This window comes from Pyrus communis, chromosome 6, assembly GCF_963583255.1.
Source record: "Pyrus communis chromosome 6, drPyrComm1.1, whole genome shotgun sequence".
Classification (NCBI taxonomy): Eukaryota; Viridiplantae; Streptophyta; class Magnoliopsida; order Rosales; family Rosaceae; genus Pyrus; species Pyrus communis.
In genome coordinates, this window is record NC_084808.1 from 23450424 (window position 1) to 23477132 (window position 26709).

Below are 26709 nucleotides of genomic sequence, written 5' to 3' on the forward strand. Positions count from 1 at the left end.
TACGACAACCCCATCATTTTTGCCTTTATATTCAAACTTTTAAAAACTAGAGTACAAAATGCCATATTAGCGTTTTAATCAGCAAAAAGGGTAGGAGAGGAGGAACTCATAAAACTGACAATGTCTAAAGCATAAAAAATAGAAAACTCCGGGAGGACGCACGATAACACTTCTTATTCTGAACTCCAAACCATAATACTTGAAAAGCCTAGAGACACTCAACACTTCGGAAAATAAAAGCCTTGGATCCTCAAGGATTATAGATTTAGCAGGTGGACGCTACGTGCACGATCAAGTCAACCACACGGGAACTGTAACCCCACTCATTGTCGTACCATGAGACGAGCTTAACAAAGTTATCGTTCAATGCAATTCCAGCCTTGGCGTCAAAGATGCTTGACCTGCAAGAGCACCAAAACACCTAATTAGGCTACATTCACGGTATCTACCAAACAATCAGCAAAAACAACATAGGAGAGCATAACAATCCCACGTTTTTTATGGGGCAAACTTCGATTCAAAACTGTTTTAACATATTGACAATGGATAACAATACCAAATTCAACAAAAATGGATTTAATATTTTACCTGCTGTCACCAATGAAGTCAGTGGACACAACATCATCTTCGGTGTATCCCAAGATACCCTTCAGCTTGCCCTCAGACTCCTCTCTGTTCATGACAGAATCCCAGATAAAAAATAGCACCACAACAACGTCATGGTTATTTAAACAGCAACATCCTGATAAAGGATACCAAACATATAGAAGAACAGGGCAAAGCTTACTTGATAGCAGCCTTGATCTGGTCATAGCTTGCAGGCTTCTCAAGCCTGACAGTAAGGTCAACAACTGAAACATCAACAGTGGGCACACGGAAAGCCATTCCGGTCAATTTTCCGTTAAGTGCTGGGAGCACCTTTCCGACAGCCTTCATAAAACACACAACATACAAACACATTAGTCCAGATAGCATTGCAAGACACCTTAAAAGAGACGGTCAATAGTAAAGAGCATTGTTAATCAAAATTCACCAATTACCTTGGCAGCTCCAGTGCTGCTAGGAATGATGTTGAAGGAAGCAGCCCGTCCACCTCTCCAGTCCTTCTGTGATGGACCATCAACGGTCTTTTGGGTGGCTGAGTAAGAAGGTAAACATAAACTTAGGTTAGTTTCAAATTCAATTCATGTTATAAAAAAAACCTACAGCTTCAAAACTCAAGAGTCAAAGCTCACCAGTGATGGAATGCACTGTGGTCATGAGACCCTCAACAATTCCGAACCTGTCGTTGATAACCTATGAACAATTGAAAAGAAAAACAAGGTAAATCACAAACATTCACTAGTGCTGAAAGCAGTAAGCACCCAGAACAACAAACAGACTCAAACCTTGGCAAGGGGAGCAAGGCAGTTGGTGGTGCAACTAGCATTGGAAAGAATGTGGATGTCTGGCTTGTATTCCTTCTCGTTCACACCAACAACGAACATGGGAGCATCCTTGCTGGGGGCAGAGATGATAACCTTCTTTGCACCTCCCTGGATACGAAAACCAAACAATTCAGCACGACAACTTAAAAGTAAACATCTAAAACCATGTGAACTCCGCATACATAGACAAGATCATCATAGAGGCTACAACAGATCAAACAAATGTTACTTCAGAAGTAACAACTAAAAAATTCCAAATGCCTGCATCTTATGTAAGATCTATTAACGAAATCATAATCACTATATAGGCTACAACAAGAAGTAAGCCCAAATAACCAAAAAAGTACTTAGTGAATTCCAAATGCCTAACACAGATACAAGAAGCGCAATCACAATATGGACAATCATGATAAACCACCATAAATTTCACATGCTATTTTCTTAAATCAAAGCATGCCGTACGGATCAGAGCAATAATATCATAAAACTAATGGAAAGAGAGTAAACCTTGATGTGGGCAGCGGCTTTCTCCTTGTCAGTGAAAACACCGGTAGACTCAACAACGAAGTCAGCACCGGACTCACCCCATGGGATCTCCTCTGGGTTCCTGTAAGAGATCGAGCAATTAAGCATTGAAATCTATGAAACAAATCAAACATAGCACAAAAAAACAACAAAGTGGATTCTATGCTAAGTTCAATAACTGAGAGTAAGCAGCAAATTGTACCTGATCCCGAAAACGGTGACGGGCTTCTCACCGAAGAGAAGGGTCTTGGAGTCCTTGACCTTGAGCTCATGGTGCTTCCATGGACCATGGACTGTGTCGTACTTGAACATGTAGGTCTAAACACAAAAACAATCACACAAATCACTAATCAAATCCGAAACCAAAAACCCAAAACCCTAATTCTGAAAACCCTACAAAATAACACAAAAAACTTCCAAGTAAATAACTCACCATGTAGTCGGTGGTGATGAAGGGATCGTTGACAGCGACAAGTTCAACATCATTCCTCTGAAGAGCGACCCTAGCAACCAATCGTCCGATTCTTCCGAATCCTAAACCATTTCAATTCAAATCTCAATCAATTCACAGATCAAATCACAAATGAACAAACCAAAAATCAAAACTCAAGGAGCTATGGATCTGATCATCACCGTTGATTCCGATCTTGATCTTCTTGCCAGATGTTGCTGATTGATACAAACAAGAACAACACACAAATGGTCAGAAAAACACAAAAAAAATTACAGAAAAATCAACGAAAAATAAAAAAACACAAGATCTGCAGCAAAAATGGCGAAATTGAAATCAATAATTGAGAATCGAGGTCAATAAATCAATACCCATGATGATTGTAGAGAGAGAAAATATAGTCTAGAGAGAGGGGCAGATAAGAAATTTGATTTGAGGGTTTTAGGAGGTAGTGTGAGAGAGTGAGAGTTCTGAGAGAGTACATATAGGGCGAAGGGGTCCACTGGGTGGTCCTGATCACGTGCAGCGGTTTTTATTTGACAAAAGAGTCGCTTTGCAGCCGTTGATTACGTTTAGGGCTTTGTATTAGCCGCTGATTTACTATTAGCCGCTGGATTTCCGCTCTCCCGCCGTTAGGTCACGCGCCGAATCCGCTTTGGAGATTTCGCATTCATGGGAAGTGCGTGGTGAGCAAGGTGGTCCGGGTGCACGTTACGCGCGTGAGGGTGGGGTCCACGCTTTTCTTTTTCTTGGAATATGCGGACCACGATGCGGTGTACAAGATGACGTGGCGAAATTGAATTGGGCTTGATAAGTGAAAAGTCCAATTGGAAAGAGTGGTTCAGGATCCTCTTCTGATTTTTAAAAACTGAATTTGTTGAGCAGGCAATCGTAGTCGTTGAAATTTGATCCAATTGCTATAAAAATAAGATCCTCTAAAATTATAATAATTGTAACCGTTGGATTAAATTTCCACTATTATAATTTTCTGCTCAGCAGACTCAGTTTTATAAAGGTCATAAGAGGATCTGATCCGTAAAGAGTGGCGTGAGAACGAGCTCATGTGAACTTGAGCTTTTAGGATTACCGGTCAAAATTGATCTAGGGTAAATACAACTTGCCGATGTTCTAGATAGTTCTATGGTTTTTCCAACTTTTTTTTTACGGTTTTATTGCGAGGAATATGATGTTCACATGTCATTTTAAGTAATTGCCTTTAAATTTAAGAAAAATTAATGAAAAGGGTTTGAAAATTTTGAGTTTTAATGATAAGGACAAATAAAGGGTAAAGTGAATAGTAAAATGATTGATTTTTTAGTGTAAAAATGTGACTTTTCGTTAAAATGAACAGTACCGCAAGTTTTTCGTTAAAACTCTCTTTAATTTACTTAATCTCAACCTTCTAATGCATTTTGTTGGCAATTCAAACAAATGCATGTCTATGAGCTTATTTGAAAATACATTTAAAATAACTCAAAATGTATTTAGTGAAATTGTTTTTGGGTTCCAAAAAGACTTAAAGTGTTTTTGGAAGAAGCACCATATTGTGTTTCTTGCATGAAACACTTTAAATGTTTTTCCAAAAACCATTCGAATTTTTACTAAAAATTGATTTCAAAATCACTTTTACAAAAAAATATTTTCAATTATTTTAAAAGTAGTTTTGAACCTTATTATTTGTGGAGTGTGGAGTGATTGAATTTGTGTGGTTTTTCTTTAGGAGTTGTTAAGTGGGCTAATTTCATAACAATGGACGCCAAACTTTTATTTGTCTATAAGTTTGCACTAAGATGGAGCCCACTAAATTTGTGGTGGTTCAACTCCCATATGCATGTTTTAGAAGGGCTTCAAACGGCATATTCTTTTATTTATTCGATTTAACGGTTTAAAATTAATAAGGTATATAAGAAGTAAAATGTGTGTATTAATAACACTACCCAAGCAATAATGTATTTTTTATGACAACTTGGCAAATATTTAACTATTTGATTAGACGTAGCAAAAACAAATTTTCCTCTAGCAATTAACAAATCAAATAAAGCAAGTAACCAATTAAATAATAACAAATATAACACCTTGTGAAATTGATTTAACAATGCTATCAAAGTTGATGGTTTTTTTTTTTTTTTTCAAGAAAAGCAAATATCTGAAGGCTTCGCTACAATAGTATACTTTTTCGAATCTTAGAAAAACTCACATAAGCACTTTAGTCTCTTCATGATCATCATCGTGTAATTCACGAGCACCAAAAATTGAACTCACGATATGTTATGTGAAATATAAATCTGAAATTCGTCTCAACCATTGAGTCACCTCATGGTAACTTTATTGAAGTTGATGTCGAAGTTGGAACTTGGAACACACTCTAAAAGGCACAATTCTGCTGCAAAGCAAACTCCACAAGAGAATTTTGAAAGATTGTTGTTGTCATGCCTTACCCATGGATGATGATGCATCAACTCACTCACAACCATTGCGAATTGACCTTTAAACTTTATCAAATAACTACTAGTATTATAAACAGTATGCGCAATCATCCATTCCAAAGTTGGAATAATTTATATACGAGACAATATGTATTTTTACTGTCTCAATATCATAATCATAATTGTTTATTTTCTTATTCACAACTCAATTTAAATGTTCGTCTCTATCAGAAAAATGATGATGACTCAATAATTGAATCATCGTGATAATGTTAATTTTTATCATAATCATTGATTTATTTTATACATCAGGTTGACTAAACAATTCTTTATTTTAATTGACTATTACAATAATTAAGGGAATAAGAGAATTCCGAGCCCACGATGGATGGAGAGAAACCAAATACTCTATCCACTAGAACATAAGTATCATTCTAAATGATAGATTGGAAAGAAAAAAAAGGTAATAAAAAATTTACGAGTAAATGATGGATTACTCTGGTGATTATAGTACATTTATATAAAGTGGATTTGGACTTCGACCTATATATTCTGACTTTTATAAATTTTAAAAAATTTGTTGGGTAAAAGTTTGACATCATTCCTCCTGCATGGGCAATGCTCTGCCACAATCGTGCTATCAAATTATTCTTGCTAAAAATAATATTAAGTTTCAAATTCAATCAGAGTCTTTCAACACAGAAAATAAAATACCTAAATATATAGCTAGGCGTGCATGAAACATCACCAACAACCAGGTAGAGGCGTCGATTGACGACCGATTGGTAGGTAAACATTTTCAATAACAAAAGTCAACCATGAAATGAAATGAGAGGCTCAAGAGTAATGGCTAAGTAATTAATCAGTAAGTAACTTGTAGTTTAGTTTGTTAAGCGTATTTGTTTTTGTATTCGAAACTCTATTAAGAATTTTCATAATTTAGATGAACTAGTGTTGTGACCGCCCGTTCCGGACTTTTCGTACCGTAGGGATGAAATGACGGTTTTGCCCCTAGCATGGTTTTTTTTCGTTGTGTGGTCGTTTTTGGGTTTTGATTGGCTGATTTTGGACCACACACACACACACTCCCACACTCCCTCACCCATTTCCCTGTCCCGTATCACTGTCCCTTTCCCTCTCTCTCTCCCATTCCTATCCCCATATGTACGAACACACCCAAAACCATTCAAAGCTTCACAGATCGAGGAAACAAATTACATATTCTTGCTTGTGAGGTCCTTAGGAGTTCAACCATACCCATTTCAGGTAAGGATACCTTCGTTTTCACGTCGAACTCGGAATCCCCCGATTTGGTCACTGTTCATGCACACGTTAATTCTTGTGTTTTTGGGAATTTCAAGCTTGTAGGAAGCTTGGTGAGGTCCTTAGGAGGCTTGGGGTGGTTCGTTTGAAGGTTTTGGACGTCGAGATCGTGAGTTACAAGTTTGGCCGGAGTTGGTGGTGTTTTCCCGACGAGATTCCGTGGGTTTTAGTGCTTGAAAGTGGTATGGATTTGTTCCTCTTGTTGTAAGCTTCATTTTGGTACCAATTTTGTGAAATTTGGTTGAAAAACGAAGAAGATATCAAGCTTTAAAATTTTCCCGGTTTTCCAGCGCCGGAGTTTGGCCGGAGAAGATGACGGAATATTCCGTCAGTTTGGATGGAATATTCCTAACGGCGTTAACGACATCAGTTAGATTTAACGGAATATTCTTTACGGCGTTAACTGACGCCGTCAGTGTGCCAGGCATGTGCCTGCGCGTGGGCGGCGCGTGTGGCGTCGGAAATTTTTTCTAAAAATATGGGGATGTTCTTGAGGTTGAGTAGATCACGTTGGTGTATTCATACACCCCATTTGAGCATTGTATGAGAAGTTATTTCGTAAGGTTGGTTATGTGTTTTAAAATTAACGTTTTTATAGTTGTTTCGCATATAGGTGAGACTTATCCCGAGGACGAGCACGGTCACTCGAGGCAAGGGGGTTACGACCCTTCTACATACCAGTGAGTGGGCTTTTGGTTTTCCGTATATACCTATATACTTATGTTTTTCCCATAAAGTGAAATGAAACGTTTATACGTTTATATGCCATGCATATTGTGTGCCATTTATTTATGCATTATTAGTCGCATATGTATATATGTTTGGTGCTGTAGACGCATAGGTAAGTTATGGTTTATGTTTATGTTCAGTAGTGATTTGAGATGCATAGAGAGCTCATAACCTGCACCCCCGGTGTTAGTGCTCCCGCCCAGAGTTGGGCACAGTCCTTCACGTGATGTTCACCTCCCACACCACACGCTCATCTTGGATCCAAGTTAGGTACACAGTCCTATCGTACATACCACTTTAGGTGGTTCCGACTCGTAGGTGACCTGCGATTATTCGCCCAGCCTTTACGTGATCGTAGCACTTGAGCGTACTTATATTACACCCAGTCCTGTCGTACAGACCACTTTAGGTGGTTCCGACTCGTGTGCAGGTATAGTTAGTGAGATGGAGATTTGAGCTCTAGATTCAGCCGTACAGGTCACGTTAGGTGACTCCGGCTGACAGATTCATGGCATTGATTTGACATTTCCTGAGCACTTGCATTCTATTTAGAGGCATTTGACATGACATATTTCCGAGCATGATTTATATATATGTATATCCTATTTTCTGGGAAGTATACAGGTTTTACGGTGAGAGTTTAGAACTTTGTTTATGAAATGGTTTTTGAAAAGCTTTGTTTTTGCCCACTCACGCTTTCTGTTTTGCGCCCCTCCAGGTTCTAGTTGGCTAACACTTTTGGTAGCTCCCCAGAGGATTTTTCCCGGCATATCTGACAGATTATTACCAGTATAGGACCACCTTTGGGTGTATTTATGTAGTGTTGTTTCTCCCGGACTGCATTAGGTCTTTGTGCTCTGAACTTTGTTTTCACACTTACGCTTGCACATGTATGTTCTTACGTTGTGTTTAGCTGGGTTTTTATTTGTTCGTACTTTTATTATTAATATTTTATTAGCTTCCGCACTGTGCACATGGTTACGTCACTTCCACGTGACGGCCAACATGCCCTGATCTCGGTCGGGGTGTGTCAGATGTAGATTATCTTATCAATTGTAAAAAAAAATTAATCTATTTTAAACATTAATTAACATAAAAACATTACCCTACTCTAACTCAACACACACTTAGAGCTGTTTGTGACTATTTTTGCAAACTCAATATGCTAATAACTGTGTTTTGCTAAAAAGTTGAATAAAAAAAAAAATCTAGTGCTTCTGAAAAAGCATTTGAAGGTTCTTCATAAGCATAGATTCTCTAAAGAATACTTATCCGACTTAGAAGTCAGTTTTAAGTTTGTTCTTCTTATTATAGTTAAAATTACTTTTGATTGTCAAAAAATACTCTTATACAAGCAATCCAAAACTTAATCATGCTTAAAAAACTCAATGAATTTGTTACAAAATTGAACACACACTCAGAGCTTGTTTGTGACTATTTTTGCAATCTTAATATGTTCATTATTGCTTTTGTAGAAAAGTTAATTTTTTTTTTTTTAAATGCAAGTACTTCTGGAAAAACATTTGAAAGTTCTTCATAAACATAAACATAATATGGCTTCACTAAAGAATATTTATTTTGGTTAAAAACACTTTTGATTGTCGAAAAACACTCTTAGCCCTTATACAAGCGATCCAAAACTTAATCATGCTAAAAAATAATCAATCAATTTGTTACAAATTATATCAGACGTGCATGATGACATAGAACAGGGACAAGACAGTGATCCAATCTTGTCAGTGGCTTTGTTTAAAAACTTGTTGAGATCTGCTAAGTTCTATGCCAAAAAAAATAAAAAACTAAGAATATTATGTATCGCCCAATGATCGATGAACTATTTGAAGGAAGCTGGGAAGGGAACAATTGAATAAAGTCAAAGGCAGATGCCAGAAATTGTATTAAAATTTGCAGCCGACGGAGCAAGAGAGAAAGCGAGAAAAACAATAGGAATATAACACAGAGTTAGCTGGAAATGTTGGACCTTGATAGTTTGCTTTGTACTTTTCTCAAATTATATAAATTTTGGTTTGCTTTGTTCCTAATTGACCAAATCGTGCTTATAGCTCCAGTTGCCCAGCTCATGATGTTTGAACGGATGGAGGGATAGATAAACCCTAATTTGATAGCAAAATTCTCAACGACTTGGATTATGAGTCTATGGTATTGAGTGTTGTTATATATAATAAAGTGACTCAATAGCATACGAGAGTTGGAAACTCAATCAAACCAAAAGGCGTGGTCCAAGGTAAAGAAATGACAACAATGAACATGAAGGTGGGTCTCGATTTGTGGTCAAGACGGATAATGTGACGACGAGTGACTTCTTTGTTGGATGCATCATGCCTTAGGCAAGGGCAAGGGATGATATACCTTCAGCTAGGTAGTCTTTTTAGTTGTTTTGGGCTCTGACCCAGTCCAAAATTTAAAAAGGGGATACAATCCAATTCTGGGCCCGATTACGGTGCTACTTGTACTTGAGCATTGTTATGACAATATTATGGCACACTTGGGTATAGTCACATTGGTTAGAACGGATGTACTTCTTTTACGCACATGAATAGCTCATGTAATATATAAGCGCGAGGAATCAAATTGTTAGACTTCTATCGTATTATGTTACTCAAGAGTTCATTCTCATGATTATCCATATGCAAGAAGCACATAACTGGTCCAGAATGGCAGAAAGCACTTTTCATAAAAATGTTTTTGAAACCAATTCTTAGTTAAAATGCAAGTTAATCCTAGAAAACACTTAAAGTATTTCTCGCAAAAAGCACATAACTGGTGCTTATTGTAAGAAGCACTTCAAGTTCATTTTAAAATCCAAAAATATTTTATGTTAAACCGTTATCAGTCATTTTAAAAACACTTCCAAACGAGCCCAGGCGAAAAAAATTTCGTTGAATAGACATGTACGAAAGAACTTCCATAGACCCATTGGGCCAAAATGTGGGGCTCAATTAACTTGTAAATATGGTGAGGACCCAAACAGAAACTTAGTCAAATAGTTCCTCAGGGAAGGCCACAAACTTTGAACCGAAAATTTAGAATTAATCGGAATTTGGATAAAAATAGGTCAAGGCTGTGCTTTTTCTTTGGAATCTAAAAATGGGTAATTAGTGGGTGCTATAAATATAGAGCTCATAGTTGTGAAAAAAAACTCAGGTTGTTCTGCCTTGTCTCTCACGCCACCTCCAAGAAAGAGAAGGGAACAGTTGTTCAATCATCTTCTCTTCTCTTCTTCTTCGTTTCTCTCAACAGCTTTACGATGGCTTCCTCCTCCAGATGGATAAGACCCGAGGTACTGGAATTATTTCGATTCTCGACTTCTTATATGTTTCTTAAAGGTCAGAATATTGGTTGCTTAGAACCCTAACTAATTAATGTGGCACTCATATACGTGAAATATTTTTTTTGTTGGCCTGGATGCATAGGTGTTCCCTCTATTTGCTGCAGTTGGTGTAGCTGTTGGCATTTGCGGCATGCAGCTTGTTAGGAACATCACCACCAACCCTGAAGTCAGGTACGTAGACCCATTTGCCCGTATGCACGAATAGAAACGATTACAAATAATTATTCGATGGTGTTGATTAATCTCGTTATGTATGTTTCAGGGTTACCAAGCAGAACAGAACTGCAGGGGTGCTAGAGAACCATGCAGAGGGTGAGAGATATGCAGAACATGGACTCCGGAAATATGTCCGAAGCAAAGGCCCCCAGATCATGCCATCTATCAACAAATACTTCTCAGATCCAAAGATTCCAAAGTGAATCGAATGATGCGATTCATAGACCTTGCCGGGATTGGAGAACGTAGGACACAAAATTTGTTTGGTAAAAGGGTTTATGAGACGAATTCTATGCACTGCGAGCTGCCAAGTTGTTGGTGTGTGTATGATCTTGTTTCTCAATAAAGTTCATATTATTCAACTCAGGTCTAAAATTAATTTCCTACTTTGCTTGTGGGCTAAGAAACAAAACCATAGCAGTAATATGAATTGAACTTACATACAAATCAATGAAGTTAAGACTAATAGTAGAGTTGGATTGGGATACCCCACTAATCAACATTAGATAAAATGCCGTAATCTTATCTTAACACTGAACTCGAGTTTTTACAACAATCGCTTCCCAATAGGCAAAATTCAGGAGCAAAAGTTAATGAAAAGACCATACAGTTGATGAACTAGGTTTGGTTCTTAGTTCTAGCCTGCCCAAGCAATGGAAATATCATAAATTTAATCAGCGTGGACGTAGAAGCAATCGGGGAGTTCTTCTCGTCCAGTCACGGAGTTTTTGGCTTATTCCACTTCAAGTGTTTCCGGTGCTGTTGGTTCTAGCAAGTCAAGCTTACTATGTAGCATTCTTGGCGAGATTCCAAATATTTTGTGACACGAATGCTGCTCCAGGGAATCCAGATTAGTCCTCACAGTTCATTGAAATAAGGTTGAATCTTGTGGGATTATGCCCAAACTTGACCTTAAGTCTTGCAACCCAATTTTGAAATGTCTAATCTGTCAATGAGAATCTTCTCTCCTGACGGTTTTATTATTCGGAACAGTGCTTGAATCAAAGTAGACTTTCCACTTCCTGTCCTTCCCACAACACCGACTTTCATATTTCCCGGGAAGGTGCAGGTGACCCCTTTGATCACCATTGGGAGAGCTGGGTGATACAGAACTTGCAGGTTCTGAAGTTCGATTTTTCCTTCAGTTGGCCAACCAGCATTTGGCCTAGAACCTTCAATCACAAGCGGTGCCTCACTTGGTATTCTTGTGAATTCAAGAATTCTCTCAACTGATATCATTGAGTTTTCGACATTGCATAGATTCCAGATAACCAAGCCTGAAGGACGATGAGGTTAAAGCAATAAGATGCAGCCAATCTTGCCAAACCTGAGATTCAAAAGCATTAATCCCAATCAGATTGAATGAATTAATAACATTTCCTCTTAAATCTTGGTTTAGTAAAACATAGGGGACACAAGGGGGCTTACTGGGATAAATGGCGGATGCAGGCAAGGGCACCAAGACGATGAGGACTATGAAAAAGGCTAAGTTGAAGAGAAAGTTCATTCGCAGAGAGAGCCATTTCGTGGTTGCATAATTGTGAAAGGCTACTCCTGAAAAATCATCAATCACGCTTCTTACTTTCTTCATGAAGCGATCTTGTTCTTGATTTTAACAACGAATAGTTGCAGCCCCCGTGATTGATTCAGAAAATTGATGCAGTATTGGAGCCTTTTGAATTGCAACCATCCTGGATAATTCTCTGGCAGTGCTAATGCAGTACATCTGGGGAAAAAAAGCAAAGCAAAGTACTTATGCGTTTAATTTTAATCAAGAAACAAGATTATGCATTGCAATTTTAAGTGTGGAACGAACTAAGGTTCTCTTCTTGTTTACCATGTACCACACGGAGAGCGCAAAGACGACAAGGAAAAGGAGGATGACTTGCCAGGCCACTACAGACATAAGGATGACGGAACCTTTTAGCTGGATGAGTGCTAATCTGAATGGAATATCCGTGTCCACTGTGCTTTGATCAGTCAAAGACTGTAATATTCATAAGTTTATGTAAGCAACAAGAAAAGCCAAGTTTTGGAGTACTCTTAGAATTTGATTTATAATTCAACGAAACAGTTTAACAAAATCTAACGTTGAACTAGGGAATATCTTACTTACCCTATTGAGGATTCGACTAGAAGGAGTGGAATCGAAAAACACCGTAGGCGCTCAGAAAACTGAACTCACCACCCATGCAAGAGACGCTGGGAAGTTTCAATGGTGACGGCTGAAGTTATAACAGCCCTTGCCAAGATGAAGACACAGCTCCCTCCCTCCCTCCCGATAACAAAGCAAAAAACCAGATCATCTCTTCTATGGTAATTCCATTTTCCTTCTTTGACGCCCAAACAATCCAGTAGTTTCTTACCATTTCAAGCCCCTGGAAGAGAACTTGACAGAGCAAGATAATAGGAATAAGTGTGCCTCCATATGCGCAAGTCACGAAGGTCGAATACACACTCCACTTACTCGTCCTGTGTGAGCTTCTTCTTCCTCTTCTCGGCTATTCTTATTAACAACATTGTCGTTAATCGAAACTTCTTCCACTATTTCTACGTGTAATATTTTAGCAGTTCTGTTTGTATTACGGCAAGAAGTAGTGTGTTCTAAAGAATCTTGCGGACAAGTCCGATCACTTGCTGTAGAGATTTTGTATGTGCTGTCATTTGCCTCACAAGTTCACCATTAGGATCTGCAATCAGCTCCTTGTACGTGCCTAAAACAATTCATACTTTTTTAATCACCAAACCGAAACCAAATATATGTATCAATCGCACTTGGGCTCATAGTATGGATAACCACTAAGTAAGCACATAAAATCATGAACATAATATTTCCAAAATATGTGTATATATCTCAACGGATCTCAATAGCTCAACATCATATCTTAAGTCATATTCATGAATATCTCAATAAGCATAAATCCAATGAAGCATGATATTTCATAAAGCATGAATCCAATTTTCTCATAAACGTTTCATAAAACGTATTCATAAAATCATGTTTTTCATGTATGCATTTCTAGCAATTAAAACAAGCAATTTGGAAGGGGTCCACTCACAAATACTCTGTCGTCGAAGAACTGTGCGAAATAGGAAGGATGGAAACGCCGCTAATAGACGCACCTAAGCACATAAAGGGTCCAATTAATAGAACTCTACCATAATGATTGAATTTCGGAAAACGGACGTCATAAACGGATTCAGGACGTCAAAACATAAGAGGGGACCTCGGGTACCCCCACGCACCACCACAGGGCGGCAGTCTGGACAGCCACGCGCAGTTGGGTCGCCAGAAAGTTGGTCGAGAAAGTCACCAGCGCTACCGTGGATGGTAAAAGAGCACAATACCTCTGGTGGAGGCGCATGTGCTCCATGCGTCGGCCAAGACATGCACCCATGCACGCCCACATGCGGACCCTCGCGCTAACTGGGATTCTGGGATCCGATCAAGTCAGGTCGGATTTGGGTTTTGGGTTGGGCCAAAGGTTTGGGTTTGGACTTGGCTTAGTGGGCTAAAACTCTAGGTTGGACCGGGTAGCAGTTAGGTTTGGATCGGTTTAGGGTTATCGGGTTGGGTCAACCCGGTTTTAGGCCATGAGTTGGCCGGTTTTTAGGTAGAACTTCCAATGCTCATAACTTCTTTGATACTCAACCACATCAAGTGATTCAAAAACGAAAATCATAGATCTCAACGAGATGAAGAGAATGGTACCTTGCACGACGGCTAACTCGCCGTGGTTTGGCTAGAAAATGTCTCAAAAGTGGCAGTGCTCGTCGGAAAATTGGGAAAAGCTACTCTAAGTTACTTTCTACGTTTAACACATTGTACAACTTAAAACAAGTTTCGATCTAACCTTAAAACACATCCCAAGGGTTTCTAAAAGCCTACCTATACATTAGTGGCGATGAGTACGATGTAAATAATTTAATTAAAATTAGACTCCGTGTTTTGACGAGACGGTCAACGAAAGTCAACTCAAGGATACAATGGTAATTTCATAAATCTGATAGTACAAAATACGATAGATTAAGGACGGGGTTTCACAAAACTAGTTTAGTTTAATATGTGAAATGTCCGTAAAGTATCATCATATGCTTGGGTTTAGGGTACATTTTCAACAATCTCACACTTGCACTAGAGCCAATCAAACGTGTCATCAGTGATGATACCTCTTTTGAAGTCATTTCAACAATGGATGAGTAGTAGACCTATATAGTGGATATCTATATGTTATCCATAGAAGCAACCTTGAGATTAACGACGTCACCATTATACATGATTCTCAATCATGTGGTTCAGTCTTTTAATTACGTTTAGATCTTGATGAAACCTTGATTCCCTAACTTGAGTTATCGCCCGAATGATTATGCAAAATATATGGAAGAACCTGCTCGCCAAGGTGAATTGACTTTGGCGCGGGAAATGCTAAATTTGAGGCTGATAAGGCTAGAGATGAGGCAAAATCTATAGCTGCTGAGAGATTATTTCAAGTTAATGAGAGAGAAAGATAGCTACTTAGGCAAGAAAGGGAAGAGATTAAAGAATAAAGAAGGGCTCAACAAGATCATGACATTATGAAGGAGCCTTTAGAGGGGAATTCACCGAATTCTAGATATTTTTGGAATTCGGAGAAAGCAGATGTGGTGTGAAGGAGGCATGCAAGGGAAAGTAAGAGGAGATGGTCCTAGCACCATAAAAGGAGATGATCCTAGCACCACAAATTGGTTAGGTGATGATTTTCCATTCATGAGGGACTAGGGAATTTGTTTTTAATCAGAGCCCATAATTTTCCAATCACTTTGGGTTGTAATTTCTTATTTATTGAATAGAGTATTTTATGTTGTTTCCAATTTATTGAATTTAGTACTTTATTTAAACTAAGAGTATATTTATTTAATTTGGTAATTTATTTAAACTAAGAGAATCTTTATTCAAAGGACATAAAACACCAAATAAATTACATAAACATACCAAATAAAATTACAAACACACCAAAAAAAAAAAAACTCACTAAATGAACTTAAAAACACACCAAATAAAATTAAATACACACACCAAATAAAAAACAAACACACTAAATGAACTTAAGTATCTTGACCTTGTTTTAATTCTGACTGGTGCTCTGTCAAGTCAATTTGCCAAGCATTGTGCATATATGGGTCTTAAATCATAGTATATCGTTGAATGAGCCTTTCATTGTAACGTCCATCCCTTTGTAATGGTTCATGTTGTATGGGTTCTTCAGTGGCGTCATGAGCACAATATATTTGTGTTCTGGAATTGTTCATCGTGTCTGGCTCATATTCATCAATGACATCATAATCGTACTCTTCTTCCACAATCATGTTGTGAAGAATGATGCACGTCATCATGATGGATTGAAGCGACTCTAAATCAAACATTCTGGCAGCATCCATGACAATCGTCCAACGAGCTTGAAAGATACCAAAACAACGCTCCACATTCTTCCTACACCCCTATTGGCAGCTTACAAAGTGTTTTTCCTTTGCACTTCGTGAACGTGGCATTGTTTTGACAAACGATGACCACCTTGAGTAAATGTCGTCTGCTAGGTAGTATGGCCTGTGGTATTTATGTTTGTTAACCCTGTACGTGACCCTTGATGCTTTGCAGGACATCGTTGAACACTGAGGATTGGGTAAGGACATTGAGGTCATTCTGAGCCCCGAAACACCAAAAAAAGTGTGCCAAATCCATGTATCAAATGATGCCACCTCCTCTAAAATGATACTTTTTGCTTATTTTTTGTCCCCATAAGCTCCTTGTCATGCACTTGGACAGTTTTTCCAGGTCCAGTGCATACAGTCGATGCTTCCAATTATCCTAGAAAAACCTCGCATCTCGACCTTCTTTAGAAGCTTTTGCAAGTTCATCTTAGTAGGTTTCCAGAGGTACTCTGCAGTGTAGAAAGATTAGATTGCGGAGCAAAACCTCATCAGGGACTCAAGAATGGTTGATTTCCCCATCCTCGTTATCTCATCCACTTGGTCTGCAGATGCTCCATATGCAAGCATCCAAAGGTAGCAGTAATTTTTTGCTCAGGAATGAGACCCATAACACCAAAAACATCATTCTTTTGCACAAAGTAAGAATCATAGTTGCAAACAGCAATCATGATTTCGTTGAACAAATGTCGTTTTATTCTAAAACGACGTCTAAAGTACGTATCAGGGAATGCACTGTTACAGACAAAATAATCGTGTAAGAGATCCATACCTCGTCGTTGCCTGCTTCTATCAAGGTTTGCAGAACGGCTGGGCCTGCAAATCTGAGCCACAACTTGGATGACTCGACGTGAATGTGAGGCTCTTTGGCTTCTTGCTTCATCATCTCTCCTTCTACACTCCTCATCCTCATCCTCTTCCATCTCATTTTGGGCCACTTAGAGATTGAACATTTCTTCCCCTTGCTTAAACAATTCTTTCTCTTGCTCCTTGATTTCCCACAACATCCTTGAAGAATAAGACATTGTAAGAAGGAAGCAGAAACTATGAATAATGATAGAGATTTTGATTTTAGTGTGTGATTTATGGTTCTAGATGGTGGGTTATATGGAGGAAAAAGAAAGGATTAGGTTGTAGATAATATCACGTGGCATGCCGTCATTCGTTAAAATTCTAATCGAAATCTATCCTCAAAGATTTTCTTTAGATTGTGACACATGGTGCGATGTGATTCCTCAACGATTCTGAAAAGGTAATGACACGTGGCACGAGGGCATTGGATAAATATCTTATCGAAATCTATCATAAAAAATTGTCTTCTTGGATAATGACACGTGGCGCAACGAGAACAATTAAAAATCTTATCTGAAATTACAAATAAAATTATTTTGTAAAATAAAAAATACTAATATTTTATTGCCTATTGCCATGGCTATTCAGTGTAGGGGTGGAGATACAAAAGGCAGTTACTGTTCGTTGATATAGAATTTGCATCCTTCCATTTCGCGTCATGCTTTGGAAGGCCTTCCCATTTGATTAACCAATGAGTGACCGTGCGATTGGCACACTTTGATCATACCCCGTTGTTCAAGGGACCATATGAAGGTACCATCAGAGGATACTGGAGGCAGAGTTGGAGATGACACAGTATGAGTAGTAATCTTGGGTTTGAGCAAAGACACGTGAAAGGTAGGATGAATGCGGGACTGAGGAGGAAGGTCCAATGTGTAAGCAACCTACCCAACATGAGCCAGGACCTGGAAGGGACCATGGTAGCGAGGGGCCAGTTTTGGACAGTGTTTTGAACACTGAATCTAGTCACGCAGTTTGTCCATCACAAAGCTGCGCAAGTAGTGTTCCAGGGTGCGATTTGGCCCTCCTGTTTGCCCATCGGATTGTGGGCGATATGCTGAGCTCTTGCAAAGAGTGGTGTTTTGCTGCTTAAAGAAGGCAACCCATAATTCACTGATAAAAATAGGAACCTATACGATCAAAAATTAAAGTTCTTTGGGTGAGAGAGAGGTCAGTGAGCACCATATACAAAACTGCCTTTCTATCATCCTTTATGGTCACAACAAACGATCAAAAATTGAGAGAGATAAAGTTCGTGACCCGCGACTCGACGAGGAGTGGACGCTGCTTTCAACAGCAACATCATATAACCCCTCTTTATTTTACGTCAAACCCAATCCAACTCTGGATACTCCTCCCGACGTCGTCCAAGGCACAATCCCCATCCACCTATTCCGACGACCCATCCATTTGCTGGTTGGTAATTTCAATAATTTTATCTTACCACCCATTTTTTACTTAGAGCAAATTGGAATATAAATTCTTTAAAAAATAATAATGTAGAAATAAAATTGTTGGGTTCAAATAAAATTTCTCTATGATCCCAATTGTTGGCTTGTATCAACTCAAACACTGATATTGTTGAGTTCCTGGAGTTCTAGTGTAAGCTTTTCAGTGTTAATTCAAAGTAATGGATATTGTTTCAATTTGCAAACCCTTGTTTATTTCTTTATTTCTCTCTCCATTCCTCTTTGACTTAACAATCCAAATGCCAAATATAAATAGTGAATATGAATGTACATAAGCAAAAAAAGAGTGTGAAGATCACTTAAAAACAACCATTGTCACTTTTTGGGAGTCCTTAATGGCCAGTTTGGTGGGTTGGATGAGATTGAGCCTTAAGAGATAACAGAGACTTGTAAGACAGAACTTGTAATTCACTTATATGGATAAGTTTGGTAACCCACTCTATTTTAGATTTATAACCCATCATGTCCAATCCTATCCATCTCATATTTAGACCCAACAAACAACGGACTAGACTCAAGTCCATTTTAATTGGTCACAATTTATCCCAACCAAGCCACCAAAGAGGCCCCTAGTCTCCATCTAGTCCTCTTCAATTCTCTAATTTGATTCACCTCACATTTCAATTGCACAAATGTACTTGTATCAATACATCGCACACCACCAAAACAACTTAAAGTGACTCCCCCTCTTTATTTCAGGTATCAAGTAAATTTGGGGCGAAACACATAGACTTACACAATATTGGTGGTACCTCATAGCTTTGAGGCAGGAGCTGCAACTTTACTCAAGGCAACTGCCGTCTTTGAACCAGATGAGCGCCCCAAGTGCTTACTGATATAGTCCCCAGCCAACATGAGCTTTTTAAGATCTACATTGGTCTTCACTCCAAGTCCATTAAGCATGTACACAACATCTTCCGTGGCAACATTTCCGGAAGCTCCCTTAGCATACGGACAACCCCCCAGACCTGATACTGAAGAATCCACTGTGCTGATTCCTATCTGCCAATACAATGTCATTGCAATTATATTACCCTTTTTATTGCATGCAATTCTATTATCCTAAATATTAAGATTCGTCGGAATTCTAAAAGTATAGTCCCACAAGAACTGCTAGCGCTCCAAACTAGTCCTCTCAGACCATTGAGTTGGCAAGGGCGTATTAAGTACCCTCCTTGTCCCTTAATAAGTGCCAAATGTACTTTGTCGTACTTGCCTTTTAGGTTTTCAATATCTATTATTAAGGAATACACTTTGCTACACCTACTAATTAAGTCTTTGCACTTTCCTGCATGAATTCTGAAAACCTTTCAAACAAGAACTGTTTATTGATAGGGTTAATCGGGGTCAAAAATTTCAAGACAAACACAATTAGCCTGAAGACTAACACTTTAATTTTGTCTGCTCAAATCATATTAAAAATTACAACGACCTACATATTATAAAATTTCCTGCTAAATTCAAAAGCAATCTGGATTACCTGGAGTGAAGCTAGTATGTTTGAAAGAGCTTGCCCATAAGTGTCGTGAAAATGGACAGCAAGCTTATCAGTTGGGACCACGTCAATAACAGCTTCAAGCATTGGAATGACAGTACCTGGAGAGGGAAAAAACCCATAGAAGTTAACACACAAAATACATGGTTAACCTTACGGTTTATGGTAGCTCAATCATGTATATACAAGCAGAGAACTAACTAAACAAAATTAGGAAATTTAGTTTTGGTCACAATTCTATGTTCTATTTTTCTTAATTGGAAATGCAGTAACCATATTCAACGTACTATGTCTAAACAGTGGTGTTCTATGTTTAATTACTTTTGGCCTAATTTTAAAACATAAAAGCGGATGAGACACTTTTTAAAATTATAAGAATAATATTAGTTAAACATATATAATTGTCATTCAACCGTAAAACAAGCAATTCAACCAAACCATCAAACTTAAATAGAAACGAAACAAGTATAATAAAAAAGAAATTAGGAAAAGAACAAATCTACTTCACTCATTCTAGTCTCTTCCCCCGCATCATTAAGATAACAATGCAAACTACCATCACAATCATTGGACTTACAAAGAGAGTTTCTGAAGTTTTTACAGTTAGGACCTTTAGACATCTTTTGGGGAAGTATTATTTTATGCTTTCAAAGTGTTAGTTTATCCCAGAAAGCATAATCCTGGACGAATACACCTCAGCCAAATAGTGTATGCTATATGGAATAAATGCTAAAATGAGTCTCGTCAAGAAGTGAACGGCACTCCACGACCCGAGCCTCAGGGTGCACATTTTGTGCGACTTTTGATCTTGAACTTCTAGTTTGCCTTTTAAACTTTGTCCAAAAACCAATAAGAAAAATATTAATCTGATTGGTTCCTAGTATTGAGAATAGGGTTTTTACCTAAATGAAACTAGCCCAAGAAAAATTAATTTTCCCAAAGTCAACAACGCCCGATCACTGGCTGGAAAATCCACATAGCATGAAAGTTTAGAAAGTTTCTTTTTTTCTCCCATTTTGATCAATATGCTAAGAGAGTATTTAGGATGGCATAAGGAAATACTAAAGGACCACAGGTACATGTTCGAATAGAAGCTAAATACAATGCACAGTCAATTGTCGGGCTGTGCCTATCCTTAACTTGAAAATATTCAAGTCCGACACACAAATTAATGAATCTTTTATCAATCTGGTTAAAGAAACTAGCAGTCGTCACAGTGTGGCGGCATCTTGAGCATATTTGTATTTTCTACATTATAAAGTATATCAGATGCTTTTGCTAGTCTAGTTTGAAGAGTTGCTCATGGAGTTGGATAGATGCAACATTGTGCACTTTTAAATTCAACCAAGTGATTGTAAGCTACAATATGAAGGTCTAATTGCATTCAATATCAAATAGTGTCTGAGAATAAGTTCAACAAGAGCAAAGGCATGACAACCAACTAAATCAACAAGAAAAAAGGTGGCACGAAAATGACCTGGAGTACCGACACCAATTGTATCACCAAGAGAAATTTCTGAGCAACCCATGTCATAAAGTTCTTTCGCCACATATGCTACTTGTGATGGGGATATCTTTCCTTCCACCGGACACCCCACAACACACGATATATATCTGAAAGGCAATATATTGGAATATTGCTCAGAAACTATATAATTTTACTTCTGTTTGATCCATAAGCAGTGTCCATAAATTAAAAACGTCACCATTTGAAATTCAAAAGTTGTCCCCACAAACATAAGCAATGTGTAACAATTTGATATTATAGACAATACTGAGAAAGAAAAGGAGAAAGAATATCATGAACATTGGGAGTTTATACTTTTGGATCAGGCAGTGAAAATCAAGCACAGAAAAAATTTGGAGGCAATGTAGGTGGCGATGACTGAAGGGGTTAGAGATAAAAATCGTCATTGGCCAACTCTAAGAATCACAAGAAATTGTGTGAACAAGAGGTCCCCGGAGAAGAATAAATAAATAAATGAAATAGTCTGCTTCTTAATACTAGAAATCTCTTCTTCAAATAGTCCCTTAAAATGATACTTGAAAGAAAAAGAATATAAAGACTACCCCATTCATATTTGAAACTGTTTATTATTAATTTAATATAAGCATACCAAAAGATAATAGAAATTAAATAGCTTCGTATAAAAATATTATTAAAAAGAAAGTAATTTAGTTCCAGTGGGAGTGAGAAGAACCCAAACCCCTTTCCCCCAACTACCAAAGGAGTTAGAATATATACCCACGAACAGGAATTGAAAGCTTTCTGGCAGCAATAGAAACATCACTATATCGAACGAGACTATCTTCAATACTGCAATTTATATTTGATTTTGAGAAAGATTCAGAAGCTGAGGCAAATATGGCAACTTCCTTTGCACCAGCAGCAACAGCTGTCTCAAATCCCTATAAGAAGCTAGATCACGATATGAATTAGTAACGTATCTTGTTATCAGTTTATAATGGTATCCTTTTCACTAGAAAATGCTTACTTTAAGATTAGGGGTTAGTACGGGAAATCTAGCACCTTCAATATTCCGAATAGCGGCCATTACATCTTTTGCATCTGCCAGCTGAAATTGAAAGATGAGCAAGACAGGGAAGAAAGTCAGCCATGAAAACCCATAGCCAATGAAGAATAATTTTAAAGATGCTTCACAGATTCCTTTGACAAATGAAAACTTGTTAGGGTTTCAAGGGGGCGCAACAGAACTACACAAACCGTATCAAACAAGAAAAAAAACAAAGAGAAAGCATTAGAAAACAAAGAACTGATTGATTGCTCAGAAGCGGCAGACGCGAAACAACCACAGAAGAACAACATTTGTCCAATGTATAATTGAATATGCTACATAATGTGAATTGATGGAAGCATAGACAAAATGTCGAAAGTTAACCTGAGGAACCCATTTTGGGGAGACAAAACTTGTAGGCTCGACAACAGGCAAGCCAGAAGAAACAAGCATTTGAATCAATTGAACCTTGACAGCGGTAGGAACAATGTGCTTCTCATTCTGCAGTCCATCCCTCGGACCAACTTCTACAATCTTTACACATTCCGGAATGTCTTTTAAAACCCGATGCTGCTGCTGCTGGGATCGTACAAATTAATTACGACAAAGAACGAATTAAGAGATGGGTGTAATTGTTGAATCATATGGAAAAGAGACGGAGATAGAGGCATTACAGTGCTGAAATTACGACTTGACAAATAGGAAGCCTCAAATTTCCCCCCACCGAATCCTGCTAGTGTTCCCTTCACATTCCTCATTTGTCTTGACAACTTATGCAAACCAAACATTGCACTTGCAGGCAGGCAGCCACCACTCTCAATCGCAATCACAATCGCAATCGCAAATGCAAACTCAATCTCAATCTCAATCCCAATCTTAATCCACAAACCCTAACATTTTGATCAAACCATGTTAATGATATTTACAAAAATAATAATATTACTCCTAAAATTTCCCAGCGAATTGATATATTGATATTAAAATTGAATTGATAGCCGCTAACCTCAATGACGACAGTTTTCCGGGGACGGGCACAGTCGCCGTCGCCGGTACGAGATTGATCTTGTATTGTGTAATTTGTGCGCGCGAGCACAGGACAAGGTTAGTGGAGGAGGAGATAACGGTAGGGAGGGTCAAGAGGGTAATACGGTAAAACTATACGGCTTGCTTCCTATTTGACCAAAAGGACAAAACCAAATAGATAGTGTTATTCAGAAACCTATTATTACCTCCCAATCATCTTTATTAGTATTTTTCTTATTAATTTTCAATTCATTTGTTCTGATAACAAAAAATTGAATGAAATGTGTGAGAAGTAAAAAGGGTGTGTAGATAGCACTACCCAAGTAAATTTGTGCAAATTCACTCACTCTTGCCCCTTTGGTGCTCTATGTCTCGTCACTTCCGCCCCGTAAACAGCTATCAACCCATGACTACAATCCAGCGTCCAAAATTCATGGACGTATGCAACGGATTACATTTACAGGGCAGGAGATTTGGCATTTTGTAGGCCAAAATTGTGATGAGTATTGGACAAGGATAGCTTGCCATCTAACTTATTACAATCTAGGGACAATTTTCTGTGGCGAGTTTGTTTTGGTTTGTTTCATTAAAGACTGTAAGCTAAGCAAGCACATAAATCGAAAGGAAATCCTGCCTTATTTTGCTCCAAATGTGTATATTTGGTGGAATCTGCAGGGAACTGACTACGGGACATTGAAATACTTAATATAAAGAAAAATTAATAAAAAGAATCTGAAAATTTTGAATTTTAATGATAATAATAAAATAAAGGGTAAAGTGAATAGTACCAAGATTGACTTTTTAACGTAAAAATGTGGTTTCTCATTAAAATAAACAGTACTGTGGATTTTTCGTTAAAACTCCCTTAATATAATCATACCATAGACAGTTGTAGATATGGTCATTGGATGTCATTACAGCATATAACCATAGCCAAATTCTCAATTTTTATTTTTAGTTTTGATGCAGTGTACCATTTCGTAGTATACATTTCTTCCACATCTGTCCACCATCCTTCACTCTTCTTCACGTCTGACGAAAAATTGAAAATTAAAACTGAAAATCTGTTTTGCAACAATGTCATACATGATCTCAATGCACATAAAAATCTGACAAAATGAATTCCGCCAGACCTTGTATTATTCATAAATCTTGAACTTGCGAGGGGCTTCCATACGTATTCATCGTACGTTTATTTATTTCTCTACTCTTTTCGGTTCCTCATGAATACAAATCCACATGAAACTTCAGAGGGAAGAGTAAATAGGAACTCCTGGCAAGCTGTTTCCTGCATCAACAATGTAAACGTTGCCAGACACATATTCAGAAGAGTCGTGTAGCAAATATCTAACCAGCGATGTCAGTGCTGGATCCGAAGTCCCAAATGTTCGTAAAGGGACAGTTTTCATAGCCACATTGTGTAGCCATTCTTTTTGCATAAGACCCTCCGTGATTTCCGACTTGAAAAGTCCAGGTGATATTGCGTTCACCCTGATATTGTGCACCCCCAACTCCATAGCCATAGTCTGGTTAAAATAATAAGATTCAGTATAGTTCCATCAAAGCCGTCACCCACACTACGATGTGCAGAGAACTACACAACATAATCCTTAAGAAATTCTCGAAACGAAATACAAATAGTGAAACTTACGAGGGAAACAGAAAACAACGAGAGAATAAGCAAAAGGTAGTGCCGGTGCTATGACAAAGTTGAGGATAAAATCTTATATTTCATTTCCAGGCCAAAAGTAACAAACATAGAATGCCCTTAACTTACGCGGTTAATACGATTTTCCCTATGAGCATGTTAGAGATAATACCTTTGATAAGGTGTTTATGCCAGCCTTTGAACAATTGTATGCTGTAGCTCCAGGCAAATATCCACGATTAAGACCAGCAATGGAAGATATATTGACGATTGATCCTCCCTGATCAGCATCTCGCATGCGTATAGCAACAAACTTTGACACCAACCAGGAACCCGTTAAATTTGTCCTGAAGACATTATTCCATTCCTCCTCAGACAATTCCAATGCAGTCTTCACCGTACCTAAGAAACACAGATGGTAGTAAGCATCTATGATACACCATTACTGACATATACGCTCATAGAAAATTGAGACTTGTGCTACTAATGAAAAGAACATCATATTTAACTTTCACAAAATGATAATCAAACCCGAACGAACAAAGTGTTGAATTGAATCGTACCAGTCTCTACTGGGGGTCGTGTTCAATTCAGTAGTCAGCATTGTCATTGGTAAGTTCATTTTAGTTCATGAACTAAAACAATCAAACAAGCAATTTGGATTATTCTAAAGTGAAACTAACATACATAAACCAACGAATGCTCGTTTGTTTTCCTCTTGAGTCCAAACTCTACGAATTTAGCATGGAATGAATTCTAAGAGCCTATATGCAGCTTAAATTCAAAACAAACAACATATAAAGGCAGGGAAGCCAACCAAACCAACCTCTAATACCGGCATTGTTAACAAGGGCATCGATGCGCCCAAACGCGTCCCAAGCCTTGTTCACAGACTTCTCAATAGCTGGGCTGTCGGCGCTGACATCCAGCTCAACAGCCACGGCCCGCGGGCCTCCTCCAGGAATATTATCAGCAGCAGCAGAAGAAGAAAAAGACGGAGCCGTGATGGAGAGCTGGTTGATTTGATCGCAGATGGACTGAAGTCGGTCGATGCGGCGAGCGGCGGCTACGATTCTGCATCCGGCTTTAGCCAAGTCTAAGCAAACGTCGCGGCCGAGGCCAGAGGAAGCGCCGGTGACCATGACGACCTTACCGTGGAGGTGGCGCCACGGCTCCAGGTGGTCCGACACTTGATGAGAATTCTCCATATTTGATAATGGACACTCAACTTTCAGATCTGAATCATATATGTGAAGAAGACACGCATGTGCAAGTGTTACTGCCAACTCTTGATATCCACAATTCCACATGTGCAAGTGTAGCCTCACACCCACATGTTTGTCAAGATATTTTTATTAAGAACAGTAACACTTTAATGCATGGGCACCAGCGAACTATTTTCCCACACTTTTTATTATTCAATTTTAGCCGTTTCATTAAATAAATTAAACAAAAATAACCCACAAAATTAAATAAGATACGTAACAATAAATGGTCATTTACTACATGATGCCCACTTGTTGCCAAGCCCAGCGAGTTACCCAACATACCCACGTGGGCTTGCTGCCCACTTCTTGCCATGCAAACATGAGCCTAACGACTCTACTTTTTATCGTGTGATCCGATTTAAACGGGCCGTTGGTTCACTCAATGGTCTATGTTTAAACTTTTTTTTTTAATTTTATATTTATTTATTTATTGAATTCAACGGTTTAGATTGAATATGATCAAATCTAATGGTAAAAAAAAAAAATCTAATGGCCCAAATTTAAATTCAACGGCTAAAATGAT

The 26709-nt window shown here is 38.2% G+C and overlaps 4 protein-coding genes across 7 annotated transcripts; 1 reads left to right on the plus strand and 3 right to left on the minus strand.

The window, feature by feature from the left end:
- Positions 1-2873, minus strand: LOC137737966 (glyceraldehyde-3-phosphate dehydrogenase 2, cytosolic). The gene is made up of 11 exons (XM_068477560.1): positions 2775-2873; positions 2586-2621; positions 2386-2486; positions 2155-2270; positions 1935-2034; positions 1389-1535; positions 1236-1296; positions 1041-1138; positions 788-930; positions 589-672; positions 1-401 (listed from the first exon to the last, which is right to left on the minus strand). The coding sequence occupies exons 1-11, from the start codon at positions 2776-2778 to the stop codon at positions 266-268; spliced, it is 1026 nt and encodes a 341-aa protein (XP_068333661.1). The 5' UTR covers positions 2779-2873; the 3' UTR covers positions 1-265.
- A 7185-nt stretch (positions 2874-10058) lies between these two features.
- LOC137738382 (uncharacterized) lies at positions 10059-10811 on the plus strand. The gene is made up of 3 exons (XM_068478017.1): positions 10059-10182; positions 10316-10404; positions 10496-10811. The coding sequence occupies exons 1-3, from the start codon at positions 10150-10152 to the stop codon at positions 10650-10652; spliced, it is 279 nt and encodes a 92-aa protein (XP_068334118.1). The 5' UTR covers positions 10059-10149; the 3' UTR covers positions 10653-10811.
- Positions 10812-18438: 7627 nt separating this feature from the next.
- Positions 18439-23369, minus strand: LOC137736775 (hydroxymethylglutaryl-CoA lyase, mitochondrial). 3 transcript variants are annotated; one of them, XM_068476042.1, is made up of 8 exons: positions 23251-23369; positions 22922-23137; positions 22632-22823; positions 22227-22307; positions 21977-22140; positions 21209-21345; positions 19717-19832; positions 18439-19238 (listed from the first exon to the last, which is right to left on the minus strand). In XM_068476042.1, exons 2-8 carry the CDS (start codon positions 23033-23035, stop codon positions 18990-18992), a joined length of 1053 nt encoding a protein of 350 aa, XP_068332143.1. In that variant the 5' UTR covers positions 23036-23137; positions 23251-23369; the 3' UTR covers positions 18439-18989. The 3 variants fall into 3 exon arrangements, with proteins under 3 accessions (XP_068332143.1, XP_068332142.1, XP_068332141.1); XM_068476041.1 differs by having other exon boundaries at positions 22632-22826; XM_068476040.1 differs by having other exon boundaries at positions 22632-22829.
- An 815-nt stretch (positions 23370-24184) lies between these two features.
- LOC137736776 (uncharacterized) lies at positions 24185-26213 on the minus strand. 2 transcript variants are annotated; one of them, XR_011068794.1, is made up of 4 exons: positions 25745-26213; positions 25091-25320; positions 24404-24796; positions 24185-24302 (listed from the first exon to the last, which is right to left on the minus strand). XR_011068794.1 is itself a non-coding variant. In XM_068476043.1 (3 exons), exons 1-3 carry the CDS (start codon positions 26124-26126, stop codon positions 24518-24520), a joined length of 891 nt encoding a protein of 296 aa, XP_068332144.1. In that variant the 5' UTR covers positions 26127-26213; the 3' UTR covers positions 24185-24517. The 2 variants fall into 2 exon arrangements, 1 of the variants encoding a protein (XP_068332144.1); XM_068476043.1 differs by having other exon boundaries at positions 24185-24796.
- Positions 26214-26709: the final 496 nt, after the last annotated feature.

Excerpts from the sequence above, each read along its gene's own strand:
- LOC137737966 (XM_068477560.1), bottom strand. Across the intron at positions 2,271-2,385 it reads TCATCACCACCGACTACATG|ACCTACATGTTCAAGTACGA; the intron begins GTGAGTTATTTA and ends TTTTGTGTTTAG. Across the intron at positions 1,536-1,934 it reads AAGCCGCTGCCCACATCAAG|GGAGGTGCAAAGAAGGTTAT; the intron begins GTTTACTCTCTT and ends TTTCGTATCCAG.
- LOC137738382 (XM_068478017.1), top strand. The coding sequence starts at position 10,150 with ATGGCTTCCTCCTCCAGATGGATAAGACCCGAG. Across the intron at positions 10,183-10,315 it reads CCAGATGGATAAGACCCGAG|GTGTTCCCTCTATTTGCTGC; the intron begins GTACTGGAATTA and ends CTGGATGCATAG. Across the intron at positions 10,405-10,495 it reads ACCACCAACCCTGAAGTCAG|GGTTACCAAGCAGAACAGAA; the intron begins GTACGTAGACCC and ends TGTATGTTTCAG.
- LOC137736775 (XM_068476040.1), bottom strand. The coding sequence starts at position 23,035 with ATGTTTGGTTTGCATAAGTTGTCAAGACAAATGAGGAATGTGAAGGGA. Across the intron at positions 22,308-22,631 it reads CCCCAAAATGGGTTCCTCAG|CTGGCAGATGCAAAAGATGT; the intron begins GTTAACTTTCGA and ends TTTCAATTTCAG. Across the intron at positions 19,833-21,208 it reads AATTGGTGTCGGTACTCCAG|GTACTGTCATTCCAATGCTT; the intron begins GTCATTTTCGTG and ends TTCCCTCTCCAG.
- LOC137736776 (XM_068476043.1), bottom strand. The coding sequence starts at position 26,126 with ATGGAGAATTCTCATCAAGTGTCGGACCACCTGGAGCCGTGGCGCCAC. Across the intron at positions 25,321-25,744 it reads TAACAATGCCGGTATTAGAG|GTACGGTGAAGACTGCATTG; the intron begins GTTGGTTTGGTT and ends TGTGTTTCTTAG. Across the intron at positions 24,797-25,090 it reads GCATAAACACCTTATCAAAG|ACTATGGCTATGGAGTTGGG; the intron begins GTATTATCTCTA and ends TATTTTAACCAG.